The sequence below is a fragment of the Malaya genurostris genome, chromosome 2 (genome assembly GCF_030247185.1).
Source record: "Malaya genurostris strain Urasoe2022 chromosome 2, Malgen_1.1, whole genome shotgun sequence".
NCBI classification, from domain to species: Eukaryota; Metazoa; Arthropoda; class Insecta; order Diptera; family Culicidae; genus Malaya; species Malaya genurostris.
The window spans coordinates 4781520-4808665 of record NC_080571.1 but is presented as its reverse complement, the minus strand read 5'-3'; the positions used below and the strand labels follow the sequence as shown (position 1 = coordinate 4808665).

The 27146-nt window shown below is 37.8% G+C and overlaps 2 protein-coding genes across 2 annotated transcripts in view; both read left to right on the top strand.

Moving 5' to 3' along the window:
* Positions 1-27146, top strand: part of LOC131428368 (probable 4-coumarate--CoA ligase 1) — a 286060-nt gene that overhangs the window by 81944 nt on the left and 176970 nt on the right. The window lies entirely within an intron of this gene.
* Positions 10061-27146, top strand: part of LOC131428369 (homeobox protein unc-42) — a 100558-nt gene continuing 83472 nt past the window's right edge. Inside the window, exon 1 of the mRNA XM_058592281.1 lies at positions 10061-11474. Coding sequence (XP_058448264.1) covers positions 11099-11474 — 376 coding nt within the window. The 5' untranslated portion in view covers positions 10061-11098. The remainder of the gene's footprint in view (positions 11475-27146) is intronic.

Below are 27146 nucleotides of genomic sequence, written 5' to 3'. Positions count from 1 at the left end.
TGGCGACAAGTTTTGACACTTGAATTGGTTGAATGGTTTGGCTGCCCAGACATGTTTCCTAAGATGTGCTTTCGTTAATGCCCAAAATTCCTCAATTAGTCGAAGTTGTGGGCAATTCATGTCTTTTGGGACGAAAGTGACATTTTTGGTAGTATACCATTCTACCGTTGATTTTGAGTAGTGGCAAGAAGCAAGATCTGGCCAGAAGACAACAGGATCCTTGTGGCTTCGAATCATGGGTAGAAGTCGTTTTTGTAAACATTCCTTAATGTATATTTCGCTGTTCATTGAAGCAGTGGTGATGAAGGGTTTCGAAATCTTACAGCAGCTACAAATTGCTTACCAGACCTTAGTTTTCTTACCAAATATTTCGAACTTCAATCGTTGTCTCGGACTGGTTTAACACTTACCCTTCTCGCACCGTGTAATATTGTGGCTCCGGCAAGGATTTGTAATCGCGTTTCACGTAGGTTTCGTCGTCCATGATTATGCAGTTCAAATTTCCAGCAAGAATCGTATTGTACAGCTTTCGAACCCTCGGCCTGATCGATGCTTCTTGTTTCGGACTACGTTTTGGTTGTTTCTGCTTCTTATAGGTTCAAAGATTCAAACGTTCTTTAGCACGAAGAACATTTGACTTCGAAGTGCCCACTTTTTTGACCACATCCCGAACTGAAACCTCCTTCTTATGCTCGAACGCCTTCAGTATACGTTTATCCAACTGAGGATTAGCAGGACCTTTTTTTCGACCTGTTTTCGGTTTATCCTCAAAGGTGTTATTCGAACCGAACTTCCTGATTGCATTTCGCACGGCTTTTTCACTTACTCCTTTCATTTTTGCTATCCTTCTCAGTGACAGTCTGCGTTCTGTGCACCATTTGTACACAATTTTTCGACGTTGTTCTGCTGAAAGACCACGCATTTCGAAACAAACTAATGAAAACGAATAAACAACTGCAAAAGTGGTTAGAGAAGAGTGTAAACAACAAGATGCAGCCATGAAAATTGACAGATTCTGAACCATTGCGAAATGGCAGCGGCTTTTGGTTGCGTCCATACTTTCTCTTACGTTCCAAATTGAAAGCATGTAAAGATAAATCATATCATATCATATCATTAACTTCACAGTTATTTTGGCGGAAGCTTACATCGATACAGACATTATTTTTAAATTATTTTCAAATGTTATAAGATGTAATATTGTGTCATCACCGAAGAAATTACGGCTTGCTTGAAGCGTAAATTTCATTTTTTCTAAGAGTGCACTTATTTGTCATGGGAAACTTTTTTGTTATAGATGATCAGAGCTGCAAATTGTCAGTCATGTCAAATGACCTTGACAGACTGACTAAAATCATCGATAACAGTTCGGCTGAAAAGTTCGTATCGTTTAATAGAAACACACATTTTTTGCCAAAATTCGTTTTTATTATTCAACATAATTGCCATCAGAGGTGATACAGCGATTATAGCGATCTTCCAACTTTTCGATACCATTTTTGTAGTACGATTTGTCCTTTGCCTCAAAATAGGCCTCAGTTTCAGCGATTACCTCTTCATTGCTTCTAATTTTTTTACCAGCGAGCATTCTCTTGAGGTCTGAGAACAGGAAAAAGTCACCGGGGGCCAAATCTGGAGAATACGGTGAATGAGGGAGCAATTCGAAGCCCAATTCGTTCAATTTCAGCATGGTTTTCATCGACTTGTGACACGGTGCATTGTCTTGATGAAACAAAACTTTTTTCTTCTTCAAATGAGGCCGTTTGAAATTTCGTCCTTCAAACGCTCTAGTAACGCTATATAATAGTCACTGTTGATGGTTTTTCCCTTTTCAAGGTAGTCGATGAAAATTATACCATGCGAATCCCAAAATACAGACGCCATAACCTTACCGGCCGATTGTTGAGTCTTTCCACGCTTTGGGTTCGGTTCATCGCGTGCAGTCCACTCAGCTGACTGTCGATTGGAATCCGGAGTGAAGTGATGGAGCCATGTTTCGTCCATTGTTATATATCGACGAAAAAAATCGGTTTTATTTCGATATAACAGCTCCAAACACTGCTCAGAATCATCAATTCGTTGTTGTTTTTGATCGATTGTGAGCTCACGCGGCACCCATTTTGTACAAAGCTTTTTCATATCCAAATATTCGTGAATAATATGTCCAACACGTTCCTTTAATATCTTTAGGGTGTCAGCTATCTCGATCAACTTCACTTTACGGTTGTTGAAAATCATTTTGTGGATTTTTTCACGTTTTCATCGGTAACAGCCTCTTTTGGACGTCCACTGCGTTCATCGTCTTCGGTGCTCATATGACCAGTACGAAATTTTGCAAACCACTTACGAATTGTTGCTTCGCCCGGTGCAGAGTCTGGATAACACTCATCAAGCCATTTTTTGGTATCGGCGGCATTTTTTTTCATCAAAAAGTAGTGTTTCATCAACACACGAGATTCTTTTTTTCCATTTTTTTCACAATAACAAAAGTAGCTTCACTCAAAATGCAATATCTCGCAAACTAATACTCAGACAGCTGTCAAATTTATACACGTGTCTTTTGAAGGTTGGTACTAACTGAAAATGGTATGGATTTAATTCTAGTGGCGCCCTCTCATAGAAACGATACGAACTTTTCAGCCGATCTGTTACTCGATAGTTCAATGACCAAGTAGAAGTATACTCAGTCAAAGACAGGTGACGCATTTTGTTCTGTTGTAAGTTACAGGCGATACGAAACGTTACATGCGTTACTATTTATGAACTATAGGCTTAACGAAGTGTCACATACGTTACTTTTTGTCAGCTATAAGCGTTACGAAACGTTACATACGTTATTTTTTGTAAGTTATAGATGTTATGAAGCGTTACATTTGTTACATTTTTATCAGCTATAGCGATTACGAAGCATTACATGCGTCACTTTTTTGTCAGATATAGGCGTAAGGAAGCGTTACATACGTTACTTTTTTGTAAGTTAAAAGCGTTACGAAGCGTTGGATGCGTTACTTTTGTCAGCTATAGGTATTACGAAACGTTACATGCGTTACTTTTTTATAAACTGTACGTGTTACGATAATGTTTATAATAAGATATGTGCGTTACGAAGCGTTACATGTATTACTGTTTCGTAAGTTATAGCTGTGACGAAGCAACACAGGCGTTATTTGGGATAAATTAGATTAGATACATGATAAATGAAATTTTCAGAAAATTTCTATAGGACCATCAGACCATTCATTTGAATCTAAGTTTGTAAAAATTGGTCGCGCCATCTCAGAGAAAAGTGCGAAAGTAATTTGAAATTGGATTTTTTTCAGTGCAATTAAAGAACCGGACGTCGAATCAATATGCACATAACTGAACCAATTATAATGAATCGTTACTCTTTTTGAACATAAAAAAGAAACAGAGTACTGATAATAGACTGGATATTTTCGATAGGGTAACGTGGTATTCTAATGACACATGCGAGTACAGGGTGCTCCATCTTTTATCTTGGTATGTAAACGCTGAATAACTTTCACATTTATCAACCGAGTTTTGAAAACATCAAATTAGTTCAATTTTTGCCTTGGATCAGTTCACACCTAAACAACGCACTGAAATAGCGAAACTTTACATCGGAAACAGTCGCTCCATTGTGTAAATATCGCAGCAATCACTTCTTTTTGTGGGATTATCTCCCGGACTTCTTCTTGTGCGGTTATCTGAAAAGCAAGGTTTTACGCCAACCAGCCTCAAACTATTGACGAGCTCAAAGCAAACATTCGTGCTGAAATCGACGCTATATCACCCGCGATGCTCGAAAAGGTAATGAACAACGCAGAAAACAGGAGTCATTTTGTAATTGCTAATACAGGTGGCCATTCAATTGATAAAGTTTTCAAAAATTAGACCAAAAAAATTGTAAGGAACTAGACTGAATAAGAATACATCACTTATAGAAATCTTTTTTTTCTCAAGTTATTCAATGTTTACCGACATAAAAAATGAAGCACCCTGTATTCCCCGGTGAACGACCAAACTGGTTAAACCCGGCGTAAAATAAATGACATCAAAAAGCACCCTGTACTATCCATGCAAATGAATACACTGCGGTTTTTTAAAGAGGTCTTCTTGTTTTATCTTAGAAATTTACGAAGCGTCGGGATCTGGTGTTACCCTGAAATTTTATTCTAATCAACTCTCTGGCACTTAGAAAACTTTGGATTTAAAAAAATATTTTTCGGTATTACCAGATCTCAACGTTTCATGCATTTCTAAGACACTTGACATTAAAAAAAATTTTTTGGTTTCTTCTATGTCCCAAAGTCGATTTTTTTTAAACAAATTTTTGTCGAGATATTTCATGAATTTTTGAATACATTCGGCAACAAAACAAAATTTCCTCTAGTTTTGTGTTTTTTTTATGTGGATTTCCGAAGTTACACGAGTTTTTTTCTGCGGTTTTCCCGTGTAAAAAAGACTTCAATGTATTCGATATGACCGTTAACATTATTGCAGAATCTAATTCCAGTGTCCTTGTTTTTGCAACTAAGGCACACCTACAGTGCGTATCACAAAAGTCGGGTTCACTAAGATGAATGACTAAATTATATTGTTGTTTAAGTCAATTAGTTTGATAAAAATAAAAACAACTATTTTGATCAAAATAAAAAATAAAAAATTCTCATTTCAATATTTACATGTTTATATTTCTTTTTATATAGGTAAAATAAATCATTACATTGGATGAACCATTTTCTTTTCAACACACTGTTACCCTCAATGCCATATTGGAAAATATTGAAGAAAAATTCATTTCTAGATTTTTCAGATTAATTTAAACATCAATATGATTAAAATCGTCTGAAAAGGTGTATGAATGTTTTATAACTTTCTTGTACATATTTTAAACATTCTTTCGATCATATTCATTGAGAAGAATAGATTGTTAATTTCATAGAAATTGATGTGCAATCATCAAAACAAGTACATTCGAAGGCGCTTGAAAATTTCAGGCGTACGAAGACATGTTTCACCATAAAAATGCAGTTCGTTGTCGATTTTCTGTTTACTAAAACATAAAAGATCAATTCTACAATATGTAGTATTACCATTTATTTATGTGCAGAATATTTTTAAAGTTCCATGTTTGTGTTACGGGCAGTTGTATAGAAAATCAAATGTGAAACTTATTCATTAGAAATTATGTTTGCTATGTTTTTGTAAACATCAATTCAATTCTTGTTTACATTACGTAATAGGTCCCATGAGTTTCACAATTGTTTTTCGCTGATTTAATTGCTGCATTTGTAATGGGATCGATGCATGAGTTTTTGTATCAGTTGCACAATAATTGAGAATAAATGTTCGTGACAACGGAAGAACTTAAAGATATGTTGCACAACACAGAAAATTGCACTTTTTCCATAACACATCAGTTACAATATTAGTAATATGAACTAGTATGATATATTGCACAATCTGTAGAAAAATACAGGACAGCAACTTAACGTGCTACTTGGGTGGGTTCGGAACTCTTTTGAATTTTGAATCATTTTCATTTTGCTTTATAAAACCCTATGAAGAACGGTTCACTTTGCTGGAATATGATCTTATAAGGAGTGTATCGAAAATAAGCTATCCACATACATTTGTGTTGTACGCATGTATTTGTGATGGTTTCTTATGCTCAGATCACAGCATGTTGTGCGTTTGACTGTCAGCTATCGTTTGTTTACTTGTTTGTGCAGTTGAAATTCTGCGTTTTTAAAATGTCGCGTATTGAAAAGGAAGTTAAACTTAAGGTTCTGGACACATGGCTATGTGAGAAGGGTATTACTATGCGAAAATTGGCGAAGCAGTTTAGAATTCATCATACAAGTGTTAAAACCATCAATCATAAGCTTGGGGAACACTATGCTTTCGATGATCCACCAGGAAGAGGCAGAAAACCCGGTTCTTCCAACCCGAAATTGAACCAAAAAATGGTATCTCTAATCATGAAGAACAAATCAATGTCAATACGTGATTTGGCCAAAAAAGCAGGAACGAGTGTCGGAATGATCCAGAGTATCAAGAGGCGAAACCACCTGAAGACCTACAAGAAGCAGAAAATCTCGAAACAAAGTGTAGAACGGAAGAAGCGAGCAGCAACAAGGGCCCGGAAATTGTATTCGCGTCTTTTGCAGTGTCCGGATGCATGTGTTTTGATGCATGATGAGACTTATGTAAAGGAGGACTCAAAAACCCTTTTAGTTTCACAATACTTTACTGTCGTCGTTGGGGAGGATGAGAGCGATGCGGACAGATCGATTCAAGTGGATAAATTCGGTCGAAAGGTACTGGTATGGCAAGCAATATGTTCCTGTGGTTTGAAGTCAACCATTTTTTACACTACCGGAACTATAAATGCAGAAATCTATCGATCTGAGTGTCTCCAGAAGGGACACTTTATGTTAGAAGCATAACCTTTATGTTAGAAGCATAGTACAGCTCCACTGTTTTGGCCGGATTCCGCGTCTGCTTACTATGCCAAAACCACTCTCAATTGGCTTGCGAAAAAGGGCATAAATTCCGTTGAGAAAAATATCAATCCACCCATCGCACGTTGCTCGAGTTTAATCTCGTACAATAAAGGATCAATTTTTAGTCTGAATAAAATATCATTTTTTATCATAGTTTGAAAGAAAAATTGGTGGATAGCCTATTTTCGATACACTTCTTAATAGTTTTCAGTAGGATTTTGAGGATTTTACAGTTTCAGTGCGAGATTTATGATGTACCACCACTCAAGACTGCCACAAGTGTTTTTTAAAATTAAAAATGTTACGTGAGTGAACTTTAAAGAAAAATTGAAATATTGTGTGCTCGTCTTGTTAAAAAAATAGGTGGGGGTAAATATTTTGAGTTCGCCTCGGATGCTAACAGATCGGCTGAAAAGTTCGTATCGTTTCTATGAGAGGGCGCCACTAGAATTAAATCCATACCATTTTCAGTTAGTACCAACCTTCAAAAGATACGTGTATAAATTTGACAGCTGTCTGATAATTAGTTTGTGAGATATTTCATTTTGAGTGAAGCTACTTTTGTTATTGTGAAAAAAATAGAAAAAAAGGAATTTCGTGTTTTGATGAAACACTACTTTTTGATGAAAAAAAGTGCCGCCGATACCAAAAAATGGCTTGATGAGTGTTATCCAGACACTGCACCGGGCGAAGCAACAATTCGTAAGTGGTTTGCAAAATTTCGTACTGGTCATATGAGCACCGAAGACGATGAACGCAGTGGATGTCCAAAAGAGGCTGTTACCGAACGAAACGTGAAAAAAATCCACAAAATGATTTTCAATGACCGTAAAGTGAAGTTGATCGAGATAGCTGACACCCTAAAGATATCAAAGGAACGTGTTGGACGTATTATTCACGAATATTTGGATATGAGAAAGCTTTGTGCAGAATGGGTGCCGCGTGAGCTCACAATCCATCAAAATCAACAACGAATTGATGATTCTGAGCAGTGTTTGGAGCTGTTATGTCGAAATAAAACCGATTTTTTTCGTCGATATATAACAATGGACGAAACATGGCTCCATCACTTCCCTCCGGAGTCCAATCGACAGTCAGCTGAGTGGACTGCACGCGATGAACCGACCCCATAGCGTGGAAAGACTCAACAATCGGCCGGTAAGGTTATGGCGTCTGTATTTTGGGATTCGCATGGTATAATTTTCATCGACTACCTTGAAAAGGGAAAATCCATCAACAGTGACTATTATATAGCGTTATTAGAGCGTTTGAAGGACGAAATTTAAAAAAAAACGGCCTCATTTGAAGAAGAAAAAAGTTTTGTTTCATCAAGACAATGCACCGTGTCACAAGTCGATGAAAACCATGCTGAAATTGAACGAATTGGGCTTCGAATTGCTCCCTCATTCACCGTATTCTCCAGATTTGGCCCCCAGTGACTTTTTCCTGTTCTCAGACCTCAAGAGAATGCTCACTGGTAAAAAATTTAGAAGCAATGAAGAGATAGGCGCTGAAACTGAGGCCTATTTTGAGGCAAAGGACAAATCGTATTACAAAAATGGTATCGAAAAGTTGGAAGATCGCTATAATCGCTGTATCGCCTCTGATGGCAATTATGTTGAATAATAAAAACGAATTTTGGCAACAAAATGTGTGTTTCTATTAAACGATACGAACTTTTCAGCCGAACTGTTAGAAACGCTCACTATGACTCTTCCGAAATGCTTACTCCATAAAGTGAAATGCTATGGGACCCTACCGTGACAAGCTGATTATCATCATCGGACAAAGATGAATTTACTCGTAAATTAGCTGCAATAGCTAACAATACGGTTCCTTTTAAGCTAGGAATACGCTTGAAATTTAAAAAATTGAATTGAAACAAATTAACTTGTTTTTCCTGAAAACCATAATTCTCATCAATTCGAAACCGCCCGTACAAAGATATCCAAAGTATCTAGTCTATTCTAGGAAAGCGGATTTCCGACGAAACGATCAAAACGAACGATATTGAATTGGTTAAATTGCGTTACACTGTTTGGTTATGATGTTATCTGTCTGTCCTGACATCTAACTTAAAGATGCCAGGAAAATTTTCCAATTCTAGTCCGATCTGAATCGTGATGGAACACGACTGCTCGCAGGCCGAACGAATGGACCCAGCTGATGCGACACCGCTATCCGGATCATTAGAAAACATCATCATTCACATTCATCACGCGCTGGCGGACGGACGGCATTTCTGCTCGCTGTCTCGTTCTGACTGCCCGCTGACCGCCGATTGCCAATGTCTGTAATAGAAACGACCGCACCTGCACACCCGAACCCCAACGCCGGGTACGGCCCGTACGGAAAAGAGAAAACCAAGAGAAGCAAAAGATAAAGCCTTTAAATCAATTATCATTCCTATCTCGCAGTTGTTCTCCAACACCAACCACATCATTGGGGAAAATGAGAAATGAAGTAAAAGAAAATATACACACAGTTTGATAGACACAACAGAATACGATGAGACCTGCCTGGGTGACGCCGCTTTTCCTCCCGCCCAGTGTGTGATGAATATGTATCGTATTATACCTTCAGGCGTACAATGCGAGCAGTTGAAATTTTCCAGCGAAGTGAAAAACTCATTTCAGGAATTGATTCGCAAAAACTCAAATGAAACATTTGCGAGTTAATGTTGGAATGTGGCCTGTGTGGGTTGCGATTCTAGACAGATTATCTACATTCGTGTTAGGATAACACAAAACTAATTAAATCGATCTTAATCATATTTTGTATGAGCTAAACGATAGCGGATATGAAATTCATTTCACGCTTGAACAGCTTGGTCCGAATGTCAAATATTCCATCCGAGTTGATTCTCAGCTGCCGAACAAAGTCATGCCGCAGTCCGGATCGTGTCCTCAGTATCAAAGCACAAGCACAAGAAACACGAATCGTTTTCATTTTTCAATCTATATTTCCATCTCACCGTCCCTCGGGAGATGGATGAACTAGGCGCATAGACGACGTGGAATATCGGGATAACAAAACAAATATATTATTTTTCAAATTAGACTACATGGCGTAGTATAACCCGAAGTGCCACAGGCTAGAATAAACCACCATTTTGTTACGGTTAGCTATACCCATCATCGTCGTCGTCGTTGTCGTCGTCGTCGTCATCATCGTCGTCGTTTCATTGTCTCCCCCACAACAGGCCGAAGCGATATTACCAGACCAACACACGCATCACGTCGTCCACGAAGCTCACGTGTTACCCTGGCAACCCAAGCCATACATTAGCTTAAAATGATTGGTCAATTTTTTACACCAGGACTTTTCTCCTCCAGAGAATTCTTTCTTCCCTTTCGTTTCCACACACAACGAAACGTCGCCTGCGCATGATCAAAGCAACCCCGGTGGAAATCCATCCCACCCTAGTCGACTGGTGCAAGAAGGATAACAGCAACAACATACACATACCACTCTCAATTCCGCCAGTACGGCTGTACGGTGATCTCTTTCACTCCCTTGGCGGCAGCAACCACAGCGTAAATACACTCCGTCGATCAGCTATCAGGCTGGGAAAGCGAAGGATAAACGTATCCTTGCGACCCCGTCGCAGTCTCAGCATCCGTACGATTTCGGGCCAATATCACACGGCGACATCAGATGATATTAATTTTGTTACTCTCCAGCATTTCATTTTCAGTCCGATCGACTCTTGCATCGTGCTACGACCGGTCGCGGAAATTCATCTCGAGAAAATCGTCCAACTTTACACTGAATACAACCGAACACCAAGCCCGGAGTGTCCTGGTTCCGAAGGAATCACACATACGAACAGCACTGTGTGGGAACGGCGAGACGTGAGGTGCCACAAAAAGAAGGTCCTGATAAAAATATACGTAACTGAATTGAAGTGATACTATTATCTACTTGAGATTTCCATAAATTAATTCGATATGTCTCAGATGATTACGATCAGCCGGAGTACCAGTGGCGAAACCCGTTGGTAACCTTGACGATGCTGAAAGGGAAAATTGTTAAGCTTTTGATAGAACGTGACTACAAAGTAGTGACTCGCGAATCGAGTTTTGGGTGTATCGACGATTTGAAGTTAGTGTGATTTGTGACTTAACAGGTGTTGTTACTAACGAATTCCGAAAAGTTCTACCAACATGGATTAACACTCGTTCGTTCGATTCTCCAAACCAACCAAAAAAAAAGGTCAAGGACTCTGAACTAGGATACAGATTTGTGCGACTAGTTTAACGAGACCGGACTTCAAGCTGTATCTACCGTCGGATTGTTGTGCACCGGTGAATAGGGAACATTCATCGACGGGCGTCCACTATAACCCGCTCGGCCCCAAGTTGGATTTCAAAAACAGCTGTGCCGATTCCGGCCCTGCTGGTATTGGTGGTGGTGGTGGCGGTACAAGTGCAGGAAGTGCAGCCTCATCAGGTGCCCATTCGTCTTCCCTCGGACTTAGCCCGGCCAGTCCGGACTCCCAACAGTTCAACATCTTTCCGGCAATTTTTAGCCGCCAGCTGAACTTCACCGGAAGCACGTGTGGCACCAGTGGACAAGGCAAACTGATGGATGACCTACGGCCAAATCTAGTTGGCGGTCTGTTAGGGCTGCAGCAAGGCCTACTTGATGACCATACACTCTCGCACAGCAATCTGCAGCACAATGCACAGGATACGAAGTTCATGTCACTACAGGACAATAGACTCATGGGGATCGGATCCCACGAGAATCGCTTACTAGGATTATCGCAAGACAACCGAACACTCGGCGGTGGTCAGGGCTCGGCGGACAAACCGATCCAACGGAAGTGCAGCAGTACACCGGAGGATTTCAGTGCCCTGTACGGTGGATTAGCGGGAACACCTATTAGTGACCACCATCACCATCACACGCCTGCCCACACACCGCCGAATCGGTTGTCCGACAATTCATCGGTGACAGGTGAGTGCCAATTTACCGTCTTCACCGGCGGAACAACCATCTGGTCAACCCGACGGCGGTTGAACTGCAAAACTGGTTGATGGTAGGGGATTACAGACAATTGTTTTGACACCACCCGCCGTCGGTGACTGGTGCCAATAAGTGCTCGCACGCTTCCGAGATTAACTTCATCTGGGATGTTTTGGCTTTTTGGTTAGAAGGGAGAATAATAGACTAGCAAAAAATCCAATGAATGTCAAATGTGAGGGAAAAATTGCTATTGAGCACACCAAGAATGCAGGGATAATCTCTCTAGCAATAGGATTATCTCAATGTGCAAGTTGTTCATTTAGTGCAAATGTTTTGCTGTGCAGTGTGAATTTGTTCAAACATCAAATGCTGGCAAATGGCCTCTTGGGCTTGAGCTTAAGCTAGAAACAAATGCCAAAACTGTTGATTTGAGTTTGTTCGATTAAACATCCTGAAAATAATATGCAACAAATGTGAACCTATAAGAAATATTTTAGTACTAGCTGACCCGTCGAACTTCGTCTCGCCCACAAATTATTTGTTCGAATTTATGTTTTCGGACAGCAGAATTGTCAAACGACTAAGTGGTTAACGTTTCTCTTCATTATTTTTTGATTACTTAACCTACAATCAACGGAATTCGACACACATTCGGCTTAGCTCAAAATGAAATATCACCTATCGGAACAAAACTCAGCAAGTTATGGACCTTCATCTTTGCTTATTTCATACTGCGAAGAAGTGAGAGTCCGGCGCACAGGTCCATGATTTCTGCTTCGATTGACCTAAAAACTTTACAAAACAGTAAATAAATTGTTTCCATCGATTTTATAGACATAAAACTTTAAACGCGTTTTTCTCGCAAGCAGGTTTTCGTCATTCAAAAACTACAGAACCAATTTATTTTCAAATTTTACACATACTTTCTACATATAAAAAACCAGACCCCAACTTTCTGTACTTTTCGCTTATTTCTCAATAGTTTTCCACGAAAAAACTACAAAATGTTGTTCGAATGATATTTTTTATCATGCAAAACATTTGAATTTATTTTGTTGCACAATAATTCTGAAAAAAATTCTCAAAAATATTGATTTTTTGCATCATTTATATCCTACCCCCACCCCCCCCCCCCCCCCTCCCTCGCGTAAGCAGCATACAAAGCATTCTGAATAGTCCGATTTTTAAGGAATACTTGAATGTTCACCCGACACAACAGAAAAAAAAACTTTGAAGCAGTTCTTTGTACAGATTTTATGCAGCGAGAAAGTTTTCTCAGAACTTGTTCTGTATGTTCAAGTTGCCATAAAGTGCTACGCGTACTTTAGAACTCTAATAAAGTGGATACTTTTCAGGTACTTCGGAATTTTTGGTTGCTTAGAAAGACTACACTAAAATTATAATTTGATATTATACCAATTTGAACATTCTTCACAGAATTGTGAAGATCTAGCAATCATTGGCCACTTTTTCAGTGGAAAATTCCATTGTCCATACAAAATAACTTTATTGATTTTTCCCACTTTTCCGATAAGTTTTCCAAATTTTTTTGATGTACGAACCCGGTGGGGGTAAAAACTGCTAAAACAAAAAAAATTCATCTCAATCCGTCCATCCGTTCTTACGTGATGCGATTACAAAGAATGATCTCTGCATTTTTATATATATATAGATGTGGTCTTTGTAAAATTTCAGAGATATTGTTTTACAGCTGGTAATCAATGTACTGAGCCCATGCTTTGGTTCCTAGCAGAGTTACTCAGAACTTTGAATTGAGTTTCGATGAATTTCGAATCTTAATTCTATTGTATTGAAATCAAATCATATTGATTCATACACTTAAATTCCAATTACCAAACAGCAGATTAATTCCAAATGTATGAAATTTAGTATTTAATTTGCATGACACTTACAGTCGAATAGCCAGACAAATGCGTACGAACTGATTAGAGCTTGGATTTTAACAGATTTTTACCAAATTCTCGTGTATGCATTTTCATATGAGGGGTTCATTTTGATGTAAGGTTCTAAATAAATTGAAAAAAAATGTGCACAACTCTGTGATTTGACATCTTATAAGATGCACGTAAATGGAGTGTCGCGGTTCAAGCAAATTTACGTGCAAGAAAATTTAATATTATGTGATTGGAAAATTTCATGAGATGAAATTCATTGAATTTAGTTAACGGCGACCGCCGCGAATTGAACCGAAAATCTTTGAACCACAAAGTACATCCGTTAATCGACTGAGCCGCTTCTGCTTGGCTGGTGAATGGTAAATGAAAGTTACAGCCGAAACCAGTAAAATTCATCCAAATCCAACATTGAGTCAATACAAATGAAATTTTCCGTTATTTGACAAATTAAGTCTTTAGGAAGTGCATCGTATGGAAGAATAAGTCACCTGAAAAATTCATTTTTGTTTGGGGCATTCCACGCAAAATCAGCAACCCAAAATTTTTTTTTCATCTAGTTATTGTTTTTTCGATGAAGAACTCGAAAATATTCGACACGTACTTTTTTATTGCAATATGGTAAGTGGAATTTTCGAGATATGGTTTTTTGAAGTTTCGCGTTTACAAAATGAGCCTTTTTTCAACAGCCTATACTGTAAAATCCAACAAAGATACAAAAATTCGTCCAAGACATGAAATGTGCGTCGTTTCCTTAGCTGATTCCACGAAACAACCTTCAAAGTAAATTTAATAAAAAAAATTAAAAATTAATAAACGATCAAAAAATTCAAACCTGGGCCTATTTTTGCCTTTTTTTTAGTTGAAAAAAGAAGCCTTAGGGATTTAACTCAATCTTGGCAAAGTTTCAGAGTGAAAAGATTAATATTTTCGGAGTAGTGAATTTTTCAATCACGACCCGCACGCGCGAAGCGTACCGCAGCGCAACTCGCTCGGATACGGGCTTAACTTGTCGACATATGTCGCACCACTGATCGAATCCTAACTTTGACAGTTTATTGTTAGCAACGTTATAGTTAAGATCGCGGTGTAAAAATGAATTCAAAGATCAAAAACACTCGATGCGTCGAGTTTCTTCTTCCCTTCTTGAGTTTTTACTCTTTGTTCTCGGAATCGCAATAATCTTTTTTCCCACGGGATTCCCTACTTTCATAACAAAATATCTTGATGTGTTTGTCGTATGCGCTGTCTTACGAATACTCCAGCTTTTCGGCAAAACAGATAAAATTATTATTCTCTCGGCTTTAGTTGCATCATTTGCATGAAATTTTTGTTTCAATTTGGTAAGATAACCAGAAGGGAAATATGGCAAACGATATTTTAAAATTTGAGAAATGCAATGTTACAATGTAAGTAAATGTAAGAATTACTCCTGTATAGCCGCTAAATATAGACACATTGTCATCATTTTCATCAGTCTTAGAGGATTCAGATTCTGTGATCATTATTTCATTTGCAGAATTCTCCCTCACAGCTGAATAGTGGAAATTGCATCATTTCGCACCTTTTCCAAAACTGTATGTCATCACTATTTTATTACTCACGTAAATCCTTTGTCGCAATTTTACTCGCTTTCTGCTTACACGGTGCACACAAAACATCATTTGCTTGCAAGATGAAGGGAAACAGAAACCCAACTCAACGAATGTTTTTGATTTTTGATAACATGACTCTTACAGTTAAACGGTTTGCAGCAACGATTTTTGAATTTATTTTCACACCGCGATCTTAACTGTAACGTTGCTAACATTAAAGGACTATTCACACATATCCGATCCGGTTCAGTGCCGGCACGACTGAAATACTGATATTATTTCATTCGTTTTCTATGGGCGCATTCACACCTATCCGGCACTGTGCCATTTTAGTGCAGTTCGCCGTCAGTGTAGCGTCCGTCCGGTAAACTCAAATTCGTCGTTACCGATATTTTTTATTTTCACTGAAGTCGGTATGTCATTGCATTGGCTGTGCCGGAACGGAAACAGCACGGAAACGGAACGGAAGGGTTCCGATGAAAAAAGAACACTGACGGCGCACTGAAGGCACTTTCACTTAACCGCCACGGAACTGAAATGTGTGAATAGTCCTTAAACTGTCGAAGTTAGGACTCGATCAGTAGCGCGACATATGTCGACAAGTTAAGCCCGTATCCGAGCGAGTTGCGTTGCGGTACGCTTCGCGCGTACGAGTCGTTATGGAAAAATTCACTGCTTCGGAAGTATTAATCTTTCGACTCTGAAACTTTGCCAAGATTGAGTTAAACTCCTAAGGCTTCTTTTTTCAACTAAAAAAAGAAAAAAAATTAGGCCCAAGTTTGATTTTTTTATATGTTTATACATTTTTAACTTTTTCAATTAAATTAACTATAAAGCTTGTTTTATGGAATCGCTTATTTGAAAGCTAAGAAAAAGACGCACATTTCATGTATTGGACGAATTTTTGTTAGATTTTACAGTATAAGCTATTGAAAAAAGGCTCTTTTTTGTAAACGCGAAGCTTCAGAAAATCATATCCCGAAAACTTGAAATTGAAATAAAAAATACGTGTCGAATATTCTCGAGTTCTTTACTGAAAAGAAATAGCTAGATGAAAAAAAATTTGGGTGGCTGATTTTGCGTGGAATACCTCATATGTTACATATGTTCAACATAAGTTATGTTACATAATTTTATGATTTCAATGTCTAATTCTCGTTTTCACCAATTTAGTAAAACACACAATTCCAATACCTGAAAACACAAACATCTGCAAATGACGATTTTGCTTTGTTTACTTTCTCCTCCAAGTTCAAGTACCAACTGATAGTTGATGTTTTCTTGTTTAGTTGCATGCAAGCAAAGACATCATATTAACAAGATATCCAGCTCTCACATTTCCCGAACAAATCATTGGCAACATCCTTTTTTGCGAGCATGTCGCCCCCAGGCGAGCCCGCATCGAATCTTATACATAGAAGTAGGGGAGAAAAATGTCAAATTCGTGCGCGCCAAAATAGCAGGGTTGCGCACCCATACAATTGACATGATATGTTGAATGTGATGCCGTGCGATGGCGTTGCTGAACTGAAGATTGACTTCGCTCGAAGCTGACAGGGTCTGATGCAAGTCACTGGCAATTCAATGATTATATTTACTCTATAGGATTTCTAAGATATGTGGTACAAAACCTGATTCAATTACTTTTCCGACGATTCTCGCAGCTATTTTGTTCAAAACTTTTTTCTAGTATGCTTGAATCTTAATCTTGCCGCAATTGTCAACATAAAATGACTTATCTGAAGAAAAAGGAAAATTTCACTTTGAACACTCCAAAACTGTAACACAAAAACCATGGTTCAAACAAACATGGATTAAACATCAACACATTAACACCACAGAAGCAATATTTTTTTTTCATAAATACGTTTATTTCTTAAGGCAATTTACATAAGTTTTTCTTCGCCGTATCATCACTTTTACATAGAATTCTTAACCTAATATAATACTACTATAGTCACAGCGATTTGAGTTTAATAAAACATATTCCTCTTAATTTTTAAATATCATATTAGCTATTTCGTTATTTATTATTAAATCTACTTAAGAACATTATTTGAACCAAGCGATTAACTGCTATGCATTATAAGATAAGTTTAAATTTTTATACATTTTGTTGTTGATTTCGTAACCTATTTTGAGTTAGTTCATTTTTATTAAAATTTTGCTATTGGATGAACTAATGGACGCAGTAGGAGTCAAAACTAACCCTCAAAAGGGTCAATTATTAAATTGAAACTTCAATTGTCTTTATGAAATGATAAAGAAGTTTCATGTAAGAAAGGTCACGACAAGCAAGAATGTCTCGAACTGGGACATTGGATAGTCTACCTTGGGTACGCAAGGAATTTATTAGTTGAGATCTGACATCACGATACTCCACGCATGTCCAAACGACATGATCAATATCGCGATAGCCTTTGCCACACCACAGAAGCAATAGTACTATCCAGAACCAGAACAGGTCACACATCAACTAAACAAAAACTTGCACAATGGAATTACTACTCAAATCATCGTTGCGACTACTGTAAAATAACCGAAGACATAGATCACAATCTCTACTACTGCACTCAATTTGATCGAATCAGAAACACTTTCCCTGCATTACATAACAAAAAAAAAACTTGCAGAAATTCTAACTGAAAAAAATCATAGCGAATATCTGGGAATAGTCAGGTATCTACACGGACAAAATTCCGATTCTAGAAATAAACAAAACGAGTCATGATTTGGGGAAAATAGTACATTTTCATGTTATGATAATACACCATGATCAAAAATTCTCGGATCATGATCCATTTGGACTGATTTCGTTGAAATTTGAGCGTAACGCACTTGACGTTGTTGGATATAACCTAAGGCGTGTTTCTGGTACGATGGTAATATTTGCCACATAAATTCAGGCGTTATGTTTTCAAATATGTCGATTTCAAATAGAAATAAATGGAATGGTGTAATGCACCTTTTTTAAACGCGATTTTAACTAATGTCTCAAATGATGTACATTTGAATAGCAAAACAGTGAAAAGCACGTCGAGTTTCTCTTAATTTGAATCATTAACAATTAAAATATTATATTTTTGGAAAACGACGACGCCTAAATAACGTGTTTACTTGCGTTCATTGCTCCAGTTTTTGATTTTGTGTTTCAGAATTTACCTTTAAAACGATATTCCATGTCGAATTCTTGTAAATACCGCGTATTAATTTTGCCTTTTATTTTTCAAAAACTCGTTTGTAAAATCGTCTTATTTACAATATTTAGGTGAATCAATACAGCTTGTTTTGTTATATCTATGAAACAAATTTATCAAAGTGGTTGAACAATTTTTTTTCTGATTTTCGTTATATGGTGCTCAAAATTCACAATCGAATTTATTTATTGATTTACGCTAGCTCTTGGATATTAATCTAGCAATAACGGTCACATCAAATATATAAGAATACATTCAGATATATTCATACAAAATGAAACTTTGATGTTTGCCAAATGATAATCGTAGCCGTGCTTGGTCTCTTATGATGTAAGTTTTTGGTTACTATCTCTATGTTGCCAATTCTCTGTCAGAGGGTGGGTAAAACAACACAATTATGAAATGAATATGTCTCAGGATCGAGTAAACATTTTCAGTAGTTCTTGCTTTTTACCTTACCTTTAACCTAATAAGCAGTCTATCACATCACTTGAAGCAGAGGGTTCAGAGTGATATCTGGGTAGAAAATTTGAGTTACGAGCTTTGAAAGAAATACACTTTTCTAGTAACGCATTGATTAATTTTCATGGGAGAAGACTTATTTCTCATAATTTCATGAGAAGTTAAAATTATTGGTTTCATGATTTTCTAATCATGATGGCAGTAACGGATTTTTTCCCGTGTAAAAACAATAATTAAACATGTTTGAGAATAAAGCTAAAAAGAAAAAATAAAGCAATGCCAACTAGATTACAGCCGCTATAAAATTTAAAAAGTACACCATAAACACTATAGCATTAGTTCGATACGATTAATTTAGCAACGCAATTAAAATACACTACAAAACACCACACTGACTTAGAAAACAGCAACACTTCAAACTGACATGTTATAACATTGATATATGTTCAAAGCATTCGAAATTCACATTTCCACACTCAAGATTAAAATGTGATGACATTTGATTAAGCCATTTGACGACACACTTAACATTTATGCGCTAAACTTTTGAAGAAACAAATTAAGCGAACTTGATATCTTAATGAGTCTGGCAACTAGAAATGTATTCAGAGAAATACATTATAAAAAAGTGTCGGTTTTTAACAGTGTTCTTTCATATCCAGTAAAAATCTAAAAACTCATTGAAATGGTCCAAACACAGAAGAAATCTACAAATGAGGGACGAAATAGAGATCTACTTGTGACATAATTAGTAAGGGAAGGTGTTCGCTTGCCGGCACCGTAACTTTTGACAGAAAGCAGATAGCGTCATTCCGATAAATGCCATGTGTGTGTAAAGCAAAACGTTCTTTTTGTGCCGAATATCAAAGCAAACATACGCTTGTACTTTTTGTTGCGTTCAAAACAAATTTTAATTGCGTGCAAATCAACACAATCGATTTTTCTGACTTTTTTCATAGTATCATAAATGTAAGAGCATCAATCGGAAAGGTGAGTGGATTGAATATTTTTGAAATAAAATCGATCTATTTCGTGATTTAATACCGGATGCTATCAAAATTTTCACAACCAAGGATTAAAAGAAAAACATTTTTTTTCTTCCAATAACTGCAGTCTTTACTTATATTTTTCCATTTTTAGCGAAATTTCTTGGGGTGCCGGTAACCGAACACCTTTTTTGAAATGATTAAAATTTATCGCTTTACTAAATATCAGGTGTACAACTTTGCTTTCGCCGTTTTCCGATAGGTGGCTGTACCGGCTGAGGCTGGTTAAAATACATAGATGATAATGCCTTTAAAGTGAGTGTGTACCGTGCCTAACGAATTGTCATCGCCGTTTCAGTGACAGTTGTTCTTGTTTTCGTATTATTCACGCTCGAAAATGTCTGTTTATGTGCCCAATTCTCGACATTTGCGGGAAGTTTTACTTTTCTGTTACAATTCGAAAAAATGCAACTGAAGTGCATCGAATGCTCTCAGAAACTTACCGTGATGCTGCACTGAGTAAAGGAACGTGTCGGGAGTGGTTTCAACGTTTTAAAAATAGTGATTTCGATGTCGAAGACAAACATGGTGGTGGAAGATAAAAAACCTTCAAAGATGAACAACTAGAAGAACTTGCCGAATCGTTGAGAGTGAGTTGAGTTGAGTCTCAAGGCCTGGGCATGATTCAGGAAGAAGGAAACTGGGTGCCGTATGAGTTGAAACCGAGGGACATCGAGCGCCGTCTATTTGTATGTGAGCAACTGCTTTAAATACAAAATCGTAAGGGGTTTTTACATCGAATCGTCACCGGTGATGAAAAGTGGGTTCGATACGATAATCCTAAACGCAGAAAATTATGGGGAAAGCCCGTTCATGCTACTGCTTCGAAGACGAAACCGAATATTCACGGCGCCAAGGTTATGATTTATATTTGGTGGGATCAGCTCGGTGTGATTTACTACGAGCTCTTAAAACCGGGAGAAACCATCACAGGAGATCGCTACCGAACGCAACTGATCTGTCTGAGTTGCGCACTGAAAAAAAAGGCGGCCACAATATCAAGAGCAACATGACAGTCATCCTCCAACACGACAATCCTTAGCCTCACGTCGTAAAAGTGGTCAAAAAGTACCTGGAAACGCTGAAATGAGAAGTCTTGTCCCACAGAGAAATGAGAAGCCTATTCCCCAGATGTCGCTCCTTCTAACTTCCACCTATTCCGTTCGATGGCACACGGCCTGGCAGATCAACATTTTCAATCCTTCGAAGAGTTGGAAAAATGGATAGCGTCAAAAGAGGACTCGTTTTTTCGAGCCGGGATCCGAGAATTGCCGGAAAGATGGGAGAAAGTTGTCGCTAGCGACGGAAAATACTTTGAATAATACATCTGTAAGCACTTTTTCGCAATAAAGCGAAAAAAACGGCGGAAGCAAAGTTGTACACCTGATAGATAATAATTTTCTTTTTCAATCAAATGAATCAGCTTAGTTTCTCGATCAGCTGTTAGCTAGGGACTTTAGCTTTCCATTAATGTATAGATGTCTGCATAATGTGCACTAAGTCAGAAGTTATGAGCTCAAAATAAAAGGGTGCCGGTAACCGAACACCCTCCCCTACAATTAATAGGAGAAGAGAATCAAAAACAACGCAAAAGTCTTGTACATTTGTGTCATAATAGAAGCCAGAAGCATCGAAAGTTATTTCAAATTCAACCGAAAGCATGAATGAATGGCATTGGCTCAACAGCTAACTTATCTGAATTAGACATCGAAACTGATGAAAAATGAAAGCTCAAGAAAATACGGCAAAATTGGATTGGCGTCACATGTAATTTTCCCACTTTGAAAAAATCGTGTATCCCAATCAGAAGAAACTAGTTAAAGCATACCTTATTATGCCCTTGTTTCCGACTAGCAAAAAAGCCTAAAGAGGTATTCATGAGTGGTATCTCAATGAAAGAATCCAATCCAACAGCCTCATTTTCAATATTTTACTGACTCAATCGTAAATGACCGACACTAAAACAAACGAAGAGGGACGAAGCATTTTCGTTTCTCATCAAAAAACTTCGAGATAATAATTGTCAACGTCACTCTTTCTTCTATGCCAAGACGAAACCAAACGTCGATGGATGTATTGAAAATCTGTGACGCTTGGCTATAAATAGTGAAGTAATTACATCCCAGAACCTCTTTGGAAACCAAAACTACGACAAATTCGAGCACCAACAGGTAAAAGTTATTGTGAAACCTTTTTCTGTCATTTTCGATTCTCACAGCTTCGATTGAATATCGACACTGCATACTATGGGATTTTCACTGAAAACTGCAAATGACTGAAAGGGCAAATGAAAGAAAAAACACAATTTTGAAACTACTCTCCCGCTTATGTCATTGACTAGACATGGATTTCGTTCTCATAGTTTGCAAGCGAAGCTGAGTGTGACAGTAATTTCTCATCATTTTCGTCTATTTTGAGTCAATGAAAATCACTTTTATTAGCTCTGATTTCCAAACTATTCCTTGAAATCGTTAGTCTAAATGAAATGAGAGCTAAACACGTGACAACATATTTTATAGCATTCGCAGGTGTAACCTAATTGCTATTAATGCATTCTAACTTGAACCCCTTAGCAGATGCAACATTAACTCTATAATTTTTAGGTTTTATAATCCTTAGCATGGAAACAAAATTGCTCTTCCTATGAACTACAAATCAATTTCATACGGATACAAGCTACGTGAAAAGGCTCTATTTCAATATTCGCGTCACTACACATTTTCATTCATAAAGGCAGAGCTGAGGCAAGCATAAGAGAACTATCAAAAAATTCAATTCCAGCAAAACAATTCTACTGCTACACCTAGTTCTACCCCAAGTAATCAAGTAGCATTAACAATGACGGTAAAATAGCTTCTTATGAGCACCGACAATTCTTCTAGCTCTATATCGATAATCTTAAAGCATATCAGTTGTGAATCGATCAGTATTCAGCATTATGAATGCACAATTAAAGAGTGTATCGAAAATAAGCTATCCACATACATTTGTGTTGTACGCATGTATTTGTGATGGTTTTTTATGCTCAGATTACAGCATTCATTTGGTTACTTGTTTGTGCGGTTGAAATTCTGCGACTTCAAAATGTCGCGTATTGGAAAGGAAGTGAAAATTAAGGTTCTGAACACATGGCTGAGTAAGAAGGGTATTACTATGCGAAAATTGGCGAAGCGGTTTGGAATTTCATGGCAGTGTTAAAACCATCATTAATAAGTTATTCTTTGAATGAGCTACCGGGAAGGGGCAGAAAACGCGGTTCTTCCAGCCCGAAACTGGACCAGAAAGTGGTATCTCTAATCATGAAGAACAAATCAATGTCAAAACGTGATTTGGCCAAAAAAGCAGGAACGAGTGTCGGAGTGATCCAACGTATCAAGAGACGAAATCACCAGAAGACCTAGACGAAGCAGAAAATCTCGAAACAAAGTGTAGAACAGAAGAATCGAGCAGCAACAAGGGCCCGAAAATTGTATTCGCGTCTTTTGCAGTGTTCGGACGCATGCGTTTTTATGGACGATGAGACTTATGTGAAGGAGGACACAAAAACCCTTCCAAGTCCACAATAATTTACTGTCGTCGTTGGGGAGGATGTGAGCGATGCGGAAAGGTCAATTCAAGTGTAGAAATTCGGTCGAAAGGTATTGGTATGGCAAGCTATATGTTCCTGTGGTTTGAAGTCAACCATTTTTTAAACTACCGGAACTATAAATGCAGAAACCTATCGATCTCAGTGTCTCCAGAAGAGTTTGCTGCCTTTATATTAGAAGCATAGTACACCTCCACTGTTTTGGCCGGATTTAGCGTCGCCTCACTATGACAAAACCACTCTCAATTGGCTTACGGAAAAGGGTATAAATTTCGTTGAGAAAAATATGAATCCACCAAATTGCTCTCAGCTTCGATCCATCGAACGTTACTGGTTAATCGTGAAGAGAGTCTTCAAGAACATGCAGGAGTTAAAACAAAATTGGACTCAAGCGTCCAAAAAATGCGATGCAACACTTGTCCGGAACTTGATGAAGAACGTTCGATCAAAAGTTCGAAAATTTGTGAAGGAATATCTTAAATTTCATCCGGTTTTCATTATGCTCAAGTTTAACCTCGTACGATAAAGGATCAATGAATAAAATATCGTTTTTTATCATAATTTGAAAGAAAAATTTGTGGATAGCTTATTTTCTATACACTCCTTACTACTGAGTTGACAATTTGCGATTGAATACTGTCATAATACGACAATAATTTCCTGCTCATTTGTTAGCTGTGTGTATTCTATTGTATCTGTTATTCAAAGTTTTTACCGACTGTCGCTGTGGACGAAGCATGGTTTGCTTGTTTGTTAAGGGCAACTTGATCTATGCTGCGTTCCCACAGTGGCAGTTTCTAAAAACTTTGAATTCAAAAACCGGATAAATTCATTTGTTTTGGAAGAACCGGTTAAGTTTTTGTCCGGTTCGTGTAGAAAAGATGTTTTTAAACGCATTGAAAAATCCATGTCCGGTTTTTGCTCTCAATGTTTTTATCCGATTTTTGCAGTCAAAAATACTTAAACGGGTTTTCCAAACAAAGTTGCACTTATCCGATTTTTGCTTTCAGTCGTACATTTTTACTTTACATTACTGTCAATAGGGTCGTGTTTTTGATCAATTATTCAAAAACTAGAGAGAATTTCGGAAACACTTAAGTTTTCGCACGGTTACTGTTCCGTTCCACGGGGATGATCTTAGAACTGAAAAATAGAGTATTTACGTTATCGTTATCCCGTTTTCACTCAGGTCTGGAAAACAAGCTGGTTACTCTAGAACTTCTATGTTTATGTCATTAAACCACACTTCAGACAGCATATCTTGCTGAAAAATACAATCTCCAACATTTCTATGCAGTCCTTTGAGTTCATTTTAAAAATCCAGGCTAACGGAATTTTTTCACGAAACGAAAACGCTCCCCATACCATAAGCACATCGCATTCGAAGTTTCGACTCATTTTACCATAAGGATTCCTTTCGTCAGTCCAGGTAATGCATTTCTTTGCAATGTTGAAACGGTTTAACCTATGCGTTGCAGTTAATTTTTTAATCTCCAATCCAGGTTTTCTTTGTTTGATAAAATTTGCTGGACTCAACAGGTTGTTACTGCTAGCTCCATCTCTGCACGTATTTGAGATGCTTTTCTTTTTTGGTTCATCGTCAATCTACTATCTATTCGCTTAACCTTCACCTAAAGCTTAACTTTTTCTTCGACGTTTGTCTATACCCCGGTAACCAATAGGCACATAGTAATGCCGCATTATGACAGCAAACAATTGCTAATTGGCATTTCAATCGCACTTGTGACTGATTTCAGACCGACTTTGGCAAAATATATATCTATTCATATATAATGCTTATTTATGACTGGTGTGCATTCTGGAAACTGAATTCTGATTGATTTACAACAGATGAGCTTTCAGATTGCCGATATAGAGCTCTAAGCGGTGCTCATAAAAGGCTAATTTAATGTCATTATTAGTGCTTACTGGTTTCCTGGGTACGATCAGGTTTCTCATATCTTTTCAAAAAACAGTGAATGATCAAAAAAGCTTTAGGCCATTTTCTCTATTTGAGAGCCCTGAGTAGTGGTATGTCCTAATTTTTATTTTTTGCTTCCAGCGTTAGATGCTTAGATCAACCCATGTCAGATTTATTGTAGCAAACTTTCTACACTATTCAAAAAAAAACTAAGCTTTTAGCTTGACGCAATGGCTAATCTACGAATTTCTGTCAAATTTAGCTTGATGCAATGGCTAATATACAAATATCTGACGAAAATCTGTCATAACTTGGTGAGAAGAGTCTATTGTGTAGAGAAGTGCCATTTTTATTTCGCACGATTTTTCACGAGCTGGCAGGCTGGAATGCCCATAAATTAACCGATAGCATATATACAAAATGGAAGAGGAGTTTTTTGACGATGTAATTTTTAAATTTGAACTTCCCATTAATTTTCAAGAAAAGTATTGTGATAAAAAATAATTATGCTATTTTTGTTTCGCTCAGTGTATAAAGAAAAGCAAAACAGTTGTAGTTCCAGTGATTCTCTTTCTGGAATTTACCTAACATAATCGATTCGACATTAGTTTGAACGATCGGAGGCGAATCCGGATGTTTCTTTCAATTGGCCTCATTAGGCTCACCTGTAAAAAAAGTGTTTACGATCTCGAATTGTCGCACCCTTCCGACCATTAACAGAAACAATCGCAACCTGTTCTGGTGTCACATGATACCTCTAATTAACATGTGACAAACGAACACAACTATGAACAAGACGGCTCAGGATTCCTAGCTTGTAAGCCTGCATCTAGTTTCCACCAAGTCACCTAACCACTCATCAGACAATCCGATTAACATTGCAAATACGAACGGGAGAGTGCTTCCACGATGAATACACTGTAATTGTTTTTAAAGTGTAGTATTACCATCAAATGCGACAAATCTACCATCTGTTGGTTTTACGCGCGCAGGGAGTCCCGCCTGCTTCGTTCTATTTGATTTTTATTGAGGGTTCAACCCGGCTGCATAGGGTGACAGACACCGTGCGGCGCCGGAAACAAGTTTTCCTAGATTGATTCGCACTCTCTCTCTCTCGGTTGCCTACGCGGTACGAAACACATGCCTACTATTCACAATGTAGGGTAAAATTTAAGTTGCACTGCTATGGAATGAACGTTGTCCGTCACTTTTTTTGTCACTAGTTTGTGACACTTGTCCACACCAAGTAGGCCGTAGGTTTCCTAATGAAACTGGTTGGTGCCTGGAATCATAGCCCAGAAACGTGTGATGGTGTATGTACCTTTTTTGCATGCAAATGGCATAATTTCATGATGGAAATGAATAAATTATATTGCAATGTCTGTTACGTGTACATCACGACGATTGCGAACTTTGTGCTTCGAGCGCTGGTTAGGAAAAGCTGACCATATTTTCCGTCAGGATTTCGTTCCACTGCCATCACAGCCACTGTAGCCCGATAGGAGTTTGATAATGATGTGTCTGGTTTCGTGCTTGTATGTTCTTCTAAAAAGTATGATTGCAGTTGATGCCGTCCGGATACGAGGTGATCCATCTCATTCAACCTGATTCCGACGCCGGAATCACCGGTAAACCAAACGTCCTGAATCAAGTACATAACGATGATGGATGGATGGGTACATAATTATGTGCGTTTGTCTGTCACGAAGAATGCGAAGTACGAAAAGTGCTCTATACTATTATTTATGTAAAACAGCTCTGTAATTTTATGCTGTGCGCATGAATAATTTAGTAGCATCTATTTAAATTAGCTCAAATGTCACACTTTAAAACGTCCAGGTGAGTGATCCTGACGGCTTCCCGGTAGGAGCAAATTTCCTTACCATAATTCTCGACCGATGGATGATAATGAGATGCAAAAAGTGGCGGAGAAAGTGCTTTGG